The sequence below is a fragment of the Teleopsis dalmanni genome, chromosome 2, assembly GCF_002237135.1.
Source record: "Teleopsis dalmanni isolate 2A chromosome 2, ASM223713v2, whole genome shotgun sequence".
In the NCBI taxonomy this organism is placed as follows: Eukaryota; Metazoa; Arthropoda; class Insecta; order Diptera; family Diopsidae; genus Teleopsis; species Teleopsis dalmanni.
In genome coordinates, this window is record NC_051847.1 from 171,754,853 (window position 1) to 171,763,690 (window position 8,838).

Genomic DNA, 8,838 nt, shown 5'->3' on the forward strand with positions numbered 1-8,838 from the left:
GTTGCATTATTTTTAGTTTGTCTTTAGTTTATTTTAGTTTAAATAAATGTAAAATGTATGTTAATCAGTGAAATTTGTTAATATGGATAAAATAATTCACATCAAGCAATGCCAAATGCAATTCTGAAGAATTCTAATGTCCTACCGACAATACAAAAATGTTTTAATGTAAAACATGAAGAAACCTCATTTGTTAAAGTTATAAACAAACAAATACAAAATCACAAAAAATAAACGAAAGCCTTTATATTTACTGATTTTTTCCATATTTGTAAAATTTTAAAATAAATGTTTGTTTTAATGAATAATTCAATAAATTAAGTCTTTTTGCCTTCGTTTTTCTCTCGCTCTGTCAGCATAATATTCTCTAAGCTATTATGAAGCTCTGGCATTATAAACATTTGATAGTAATGTGAACCAAATTTAGTTAATTTTTTTTGCATTAAATTTCGCAGTGGATCCACATATTGAGGTTGTACTTTAAATAAAGCAGGATTACGCCAAGGTGGAGCGGTTCCATCGCATTGAAACAGCGTTGGAGTGGGTACGTAATCTTTTAAATAATTCCATACACATTCTTTAAGTACCAGGGCAATCTATAATAATTATTTGTATTTGGGAATACAATGGATTATTAGAATATACAAAACAAAAAGACATGTAATAAGTAGTACCTCAAGTGGTTCGAAATGTTCAATAATTGTGGATAAATTTGAAAGTGGCGGTGGTAGAAGCTGACCAGTTGCTAAGATTTCCAACAGTTTTTTGGTACAATCCATAAGCTCTTCATTTGGATCCAAACTTTGAAATTTACTGACTATAAGAAAGGATTAATTAAATTAAAACAAAAACTTTTGAAATCATATAATGGTCGAGTACCATTTTTAGCTCTCCATTGATGTAAACAGGTGGCGCATAATGCTCTTAAAAGTACTGATGCGAAACATAGAGCTGGACGACGTAGTGCTAAATATCCTAGTATTGTCCATAATACTGGAGAATTTGAGAATGCACGTTTAATAAATAAATCTCGTTCCATTGTCACTTTTGTGAATTCTTCTTCTGGAAAAGGTAGTCCATTATACATAATATCGGGACAAACTAATTCTAACAGTAGTAATGATATTGAAGAGTAGCACTCATAAACATTACGAATATCCTGAAAAAAATAAATAAAATATTTTTGTACAAATTAAACAATATACCAAATAACCTAAAGTTATTTTTTAAAAAAAAACCATGTCTAATATTACTTGTTCAAATCTAAAGATCTACAAAAACTAAAACAGGTATTCAAACTAGTTATCAATTCAAGTAAGTGTACTATATAGATACTTTATTCCACAAGACGGGACAACACAGTCTCAAACCTAAAGATCAACAACAACTTCTACTTATCATTAATTTCAAAAAGAATGTTATAGTCATTCTTTATTCCACCTGAATCCTACGTGCAGCACTATCTTCGAAATAATAACATGTTTTTTTGAATTTCAGAGGATTGCACCGCCTTAACGTTGTTTTCTCTACACTTTTGCATAGAGTATAGAAAAGTCATTCTGGTTATTAATATCTAACTTCATTTGTTTCATAATAAGCTAAATGTGTAGTCTTTATACAAAAAACTGTATTTCTGTTACAAAAAAGTATCGCTTATTAATAAATGAACTTACGCTGTGATCAAAACAAGAATTAAGTGCTTTCAGAAACAAGACTTCAGTACCAGGGCAGTAGGTCTCATTTGTTTTATTGTTATTTGTACGCAGTCCATGTCCAATGACTCCAGCATGCAATGCAGTACGATTAGATACTGGTCCATGATTGAATCGTGTATTTTGATTGAAAACAAATTCATTTTCTGGAACTTTTAATTCATCAACTATCTTGAGTTCATCTATTTGCCCAAAAAGATAACCGTAATGTAGAAGCGCACCCTCGATTAGTTCTCGTACACAAGCGGTGCGAGCTGCATTACGACCCTTACACAAACGCTGCAACAATTGACAACAACGTTTTATGCCAAATAGACGTTTAGTATCGGCTAAAAATATGTTAAAAGATGAAACAATCAAAATCTTAAGCTATGATAAACAGAAGAACCACTTACGTTTTTCAGTTAAGCAGAAAAAAAAGTATTTTGCCAATAAACTTGACAATTTGAGAACCTACAATTAATATTAAACTTATTAAAATTATATTTATATTATATTATAAATAATTAAATTACTTCAGGAGTTGTCAGCACACTGCTTCCACATACGTCAACAGTGTTTAGCAAATCTACTAGGACATGTGCCTTTTCCTGCCGATTAAAGTTAGCATTTGCTTCATCTGTTTTTTCACTGTCTTCGACTGAATTTCCATCTATTTTCGAATTTGTTTCAAATAATTCACTTGAAGTGAAGTTCAATTTGACATCATCTGAATCATCGGAATCACTCGAGTCAGAATAGGAGTTTATATTTTCTAAATCTTCCTTTGCTTTTTTATTCATGCTGTGTATGAGGCTTTCCGTTATAACTTCCAATAGCTCTAAAAGTTTAGGGAGACATTTTATCAAGGCTGCAGTGAGTTGCGTCTCTTTGGAGGGTGTTACTGTATTCTGCTTATACAACCTATGAGCAGATATGTCAGTTATTATTGCAAATTATAAGCAAATTAACTTACTCTAATAATGTCTTTAGATTCTTTAATACATTTAAAGTCTCTGATATACGCATATCACGACCGTGCCAACCAAAATTTGGAAATTGTTCTTGGGTTGTCACATCTTGTAAAACCATATCTAAGCCTGGCTTTATTTTAGGAAAATTTTGCACGCCATTGTGTCCATTAAGCAAGCGAATAAGTGCAGTCAAGCCACTTTTTTTGATATCATACGATTTACGTAGCAGTTCAGATATTGTTTCGTAGTAATGATTATTATACTGAGTTGCTAAAATCAATAAGAAAATTTTAATTGAAAATAATGTGTATAAAAATTATAATCCCTATCCTTCAACTTACAGGCTATGAGTAGTAGACGTATTGCAGTTTGCTGTTCAATACGATTTGAAGAGGTGCTGCTTATCCATAGCAAATATTTCGACTCTTCTGATGCTAAGTCATTAATTAATGGACATAGCTTTGAATTGAGTACACATTGTTCCAATTCTATCAATGAATATTCCAGAAAAATATAACACCACTGAAACTGTGATGCAATTTTTGCTAATTTGAGTAATAACTGCACTCCATGATTTTTGATGCGCAGTACTACATTATGTAGTGATGGTTGCATATCCATAAATAGCTTATTGTTTCTCCAAAGTAAAGAGTTCTTTGCGATTGTAGCAAGTAATTTATCATCATCTAGAAATGAAAAATTTTTAAATGGGTTTCTACATTAAATTCCATACAGTACTTACATATTTCGTATAAAATGTCCACTAGACTCTGTAATATTATTTCAGACTGATTCGATAGACTTAATAAAAATGGAACTACTGAAGCATTTGCTGGACCTTCAGTGAGTCCTCGAAGTAGCATTTTTTTTAAAGCATTTTTTAAATCATTTTCATGCAGAAACGATAAGTGATCTAAAATGCTTACTTCCACAGTGAATTTCACATTTACCTCGTGTTCAAATAATTTTAAACAGAATTCCAAAATATTTGACATGATTTTGTGGGGAAAACAATTTCCAATTCGTACAAGTAACCAATCTGGTTGAAAACGCCGAAATACAGCTAAAATATATACAATGGATATATAATTTATATTTATAAATACAAAATGAAAAAATTTTACACATAATTTCGACGATAGCTTTTTCCAAATTATTGCTATCCAATTTACAGATGCATCTTGTGGTAAGCAACATCAGACCCTTCATGGTAGTGGAACTTAACCAATAATTGGTTTTTGCACCAATGGTCATCTCGTAATTTTTGTGTTTTTTCGTCAGACTACCGATCAACTCTAAACTCCATTTTAAAACCTCTAGATGCCATTCATCAGTTCCGTTATTTATTAACGTTTCCAATTTTGCTTGTATCGGTATAAAGTACCTTTGATCGAGTAAATCGAAATCTCTGCCATTATTTGTTACCGAACCAGTTCTAACATCTACAATCACATTTTGGACATAGTTTTCTATACATTTGTCAGCCAAGACTCCAAAATATTTTAAAGTCAATGTTCTGCACGTCTGGAATTCAGTTAGGAGAAATAAACTTTCTCTGATTGCATTATCTGAAACAAAGATTTTAGCATCTTCGCCGGCGTCGAGTATATCCAGAAATTTCGAGAATTTCACAAGAATATGAGACATTTTTAAATATTAATTAATATAGAAATAAACATTTATAACAGCGCGGCGCGAGATAATTGATAAACAATATAAATTTACAGTTGTCAGCTGTGTGAGCTATAGCGCCACCAAGCGTATTCGTCGTGTAATTACTTTATTATCAAAACAGATGGCGCTTAAAACAGTAAGTTTCACAAATCAGTAGTTCGTAATTAAATAGAAATTTTTAATATATTATCCAATAAGATTTTGCTAAATTCTTTATTGAAAGAACTTAAAATAAAACTATTAGAAAATTACCAAATAATTGAAAATAAATAAAATAAAAATTTATGTATAGTGAAATAATTGAGAGAACAAACTATAGACACTTATTCTTAAAGATCTCTGTAAATTTACTTAAATAGATGTTTATTTTTGTAACTACCAAAATGACCAGTTATTAATAGAAAAAAATAAATATATCTAAGATGAAATAAATATATCATACAAATAAAATCTATAATTAACAATGATAACAATAATTAATATAAAACACATATATATCAGAAAAAAATAATTTTATTTACTTGTTATTTATTTATATAAAAACTGTATCAAAAGCCAGAACTAGGGAGCTACTATTGCTGAACAGATAAGGCATCGGACTTGTCACAGTGTTTATAGTGGAAAAAGGCAACATCTGTCCAAGGGACATACTGGCATTTTTAACGGATATGCGCCTATGGAACTAAAGTGGGTTTCTCACAATAATCCTCAAAGGATGCAGTGACGTTTTGATATAGTTTTCAACCCATTCTAACTATTAACTAGTCTAACTATTCTATATAAAATCTGTATATAGTAAGGATATCAGTAATAAATAAGAAATAAATGAAAATTAATATATTTTGCATACAAAATCGGTTATTAACAAGGATAAACAATGTTGGAAAAAACACGTGGTGGCTTTTAGGGAAAAATAGGAAAACAGCTGAATTTGCAAATCAGACACCTTTTAGTAGAAAATATTGGAAAAAGGAAGCATTTAAGCCAACTAGTTTTTATTAAAATAATTGGAAAAATTGAGAATTTTTTAAATCCAGGTGAAAACATCGCATGTTCTAACATATGGATATTAATAAACAATTTAATATGAATGATTAATTTAAATGAATAGTATCGAGAATATTATACTTAATACAAGGATTTAACTAATTAAAAATATTTCCCATTCCATACCAATTTTTATATTTCCCCAACCAATCTTATTCTTATTCATTGTTCAATCAATCTTAGTATTTCTGATGTTAGCTATCTATACAGTTTATGACAGCGGCATTACATCAATGTATTGCAAATTAATTAAAAATTCGTATTTAAATTTGAAAGATGATGAATATTGTGTAAACTTCGCTTTAAGACAATAATTGAAAATGTTTTCTGTATATATTGCTGATTCTAACATTTTTAGTAAATCATAATCTTTATTTTTAATTATATTTTGATAATTTTCAAGTAAATAAAAAGCAGATTTTGCTTACAATTATTTTAAATCAAAACAACAACGAACTACAGCCAAAATGCAATTAATCAAAAATGAAGGTTTACAGAAACTGACAGCTGTCAAGTAACAAACTCTACTAAAAAGACTGTAGGGGACGCTTGGTCGACATATTTTTATTTTATTGAATTTGATTAACATTTTAATATTTTATATATTATATAATTTAAATTACGTATATCAAATATGTATATAAATCTGTAAAGTATAACTATTTAGAAATATTAAAGAGCAGTAAAGAAAACAGAAACCATAAAATCGGTATATCTTTTCACAAATATCACATTATTGTGAATGGCTTCTTTACCATAGATTATTGTTAAAACAAATAAAATAGTATTTAAAATAAAGTCATCAGTTTACTTTTATAAACATTTTGCTTTAGTTTTTAATTTTTTGTATCTGTTCATAATTGAATATGATTCGTTTATTTCTTTTCTAAATAACAAACTTTTTATATTATTGTGGTTTAGGTTACTTGCTTTAGTAATTCAAGTAATTCACTATATCCATAATTTTTTCTTACAGAGTTGTAAAAAAACAACATTAATTCTGGTTGAAAGAAATTGGCATCACTATTAATATGTGTTAAATGATAGTTTTTGACATATGTTATTTGTTGTGAAATATAAAAGTTGTACACAAGAAATTAATTAATTTAAATAAAAGAAAATAAAATGAATATTAGAATAGTAATAATAAGCATTTTTATCTTGTATTTATATATAAATTAATTGATTTATTGATATATTTAAATTTCATAAATGATATGCTCATATGATTTTAACTGATGACTGGAATTTCTAATAGACTGATTTTTAAATTTGGTTGCACTGAAACTTAAGACTTAAAATGTTTTGCGAGAAAAACCTAACTCTGAAGATTTTAAAAGCACTGTTCTTGCTTCACATGTTTGCTTTCGTAAGTTGTGAGATTTTTTTTTCTACTCTGAAAGAAAAAATAACGGCTTATGTTTACACTTCTACTTATTGAAACTTTTTAACATATTTTTGTATGGATTTTGTATGGCAGGTATTGCTGAATATTTGTAAACTTAAGTACAATAACTTTACATTCTCTTATCTGGGTGTTTGCACTTATAAACCACTAACTTTACTGTTAACAATTTTCAATACACTGATCAGTTCAGTTATTTGCTATTTATAAAATAATGATTTGAAGTCCAGCATATCTATCACAGTGCTGATAGTGTCTACTTAGTGCTGAATTCGAATATGTATCTATTGTAGAAAATAGTTTGAGAGTTTTATTTTTTATGTACTGCTTGACATTTTTGATCTTTAAGTTTGTATTGATATGACTGTTTCAGAAATTTCTCTGATCAATATTTAAAAGATCTAAAAATTGATAATAATAATTCGCCGTTTTACTGAATACTTCAATCAGAGAAAACTAAACAATAGATATTAAAATGGATTTTTAAAGACTGAATATAAATTAATTATATGTAAACATTTAATTGTCATAAGAGCTATAATATTTTGGGAGTCTTTGACCGAAAGACTTTGTGGTTTTAGTCCCTAACCACTAGCTAATATATGCCAGTGTTCAAAACTATTTCCCTTCTTGTGTAAGCGATACAAAGCAGTAATTTTGCTTTTAGGTAAAAGAATTAATATTTCAAAGATTTATTAAATTTAAATGTGATAGAAAACGCGTATAATTTTTTTAAACTAAAACAGAAAACTTATCCAAATAAAAATATTTGCTAATGTGTTTATAATTAGTTTGTTTAGTACTCTGGGGAAAATCCACTTAAAATTTATTTTTATTATAATTAATATATCAATAATTAAGCTAATTAATGTCAAACAGTTGATAAAATTAAATCATCTCAGTGTTTTAGATACGTTAACTATTAAGGTTGAAAGGGAAATTCAATTTAAATAAAATTTAAATAAGGACGGGAAAACCGAAAAACGTTCTAAAATTTCTTATTTAACTTTAAAATAATAAAAAAGATAAATGCTAAGTAAATGTTATTAGAAGTTATTATTAGTTTTTTCTATTATTTAATTTTTCGTTCACTTATTTCTAATTTATATTAATTATAAAAGTAAAAGAAAACTAAACTTTTTGCACAAATATAACATTATATAACATAGCTATGGCGTAGCCAAGATTGTCATAAGGTTCGGACACATACACACACACATGCTAGAAAATATTTCTCCAAATTTCCTCCCCTCTCTCTAGATATACGCCACTGTAACATACTACTTACTGTTCGTTAAGTACATTACGGTAATAGTTCAGAGTACTTATTTTCAAATCATTTACTTGCTCCAATAAGCATATAACATTTGATGGGCTCTAATATTGAAGACGCCAAAATCGAGTCAATAAATTCCTTTCTCTTGTGTGTTATAAATGAGAAGAACTATATTATACAATCGGAATTGATTAGTTTTAGACAACTCTCTTTATGCAATTAGTGCAAACCATATAATTTCGTTACATCAATTTAAACATTCTATAAAGCTCCATTTTAATAATCTGTTTAAGAACTTTAAACCAATATTCCACCTTTTTTAAGCATATGCTTATCGATTTCCATTTGTTTGTAATTTTTGCTGAGCTTTTAGATATAAATTAATAACAATATGCGTTTATCTGTTGGTAAACCTATAAATATTTATAGATTCGTTTCTTTGGTATTCCAAAATTTGAACGGTGGTAGTTTATAAAAACTTGTCAATTGTTTCATTACTCTTAAATCCCTCATGATCAGTATCCAGATGAGTAGATTGATCACTCACTAATGCAAAATCAAATTTTTATAAATTTTATGAATCATTTTTAATATTTGTTAATGGACAAATGGAATGGATGATCTATTTTAAAAAATATTTTCAAATTCTTTTGAATATTTGGACAAGGGTCCGTGCCATTTTGTTAAATCTGGTATTGATTTAAACTAAAATCAATTTAGACTGAGACAGTGGCGTAACTACATTTTTTAGGCCCATTATCGAATTATAAT

The 8,838-nt window shown here is 28.2% G+C and overlaps 1 protein-coding gene across 1 annotated transcript; it reads right to left on the reverse strand.

Moving 5' to 3' along the window:
- Nucleotides 1–32: 32 nt before the first annotated feature.
- Nucleotides 33–4,437, reverse strand: LOC119686382 (integrator complex subunit 5). Its single transcript, XM_038100954.1, has 10 exons — nucleotides 3,790–4,437; nucleotides 3,408–3,728; nucleotides 3,007–3,351; nucleotides 2,668–2,935; nucleotides 2,228–2,615; nucleotides 2,108–2,165; nucleotides 1,674–2,041; nucleotides 880–1,159; nucleotides 675–817; nucleotides 33–596 (listed from the first exon to the last, which is right to left on the reverse strand). The coding sequence occupies exons 1-10, from the start codon at nucleotides 4,310–4,312 to the stop codon at nucleotides 318–320; spliced, it is 2,973 nt and encodes a 990-aa protein (XP_037956882.1). The 5' UTR covers nucleotides 4,313–4,437; the 3' UTR covers nucleotides 33–317.
- Between the last annotated feature and the right edge of the window lie 4,401 nt (nucleotides 4,438–8,838).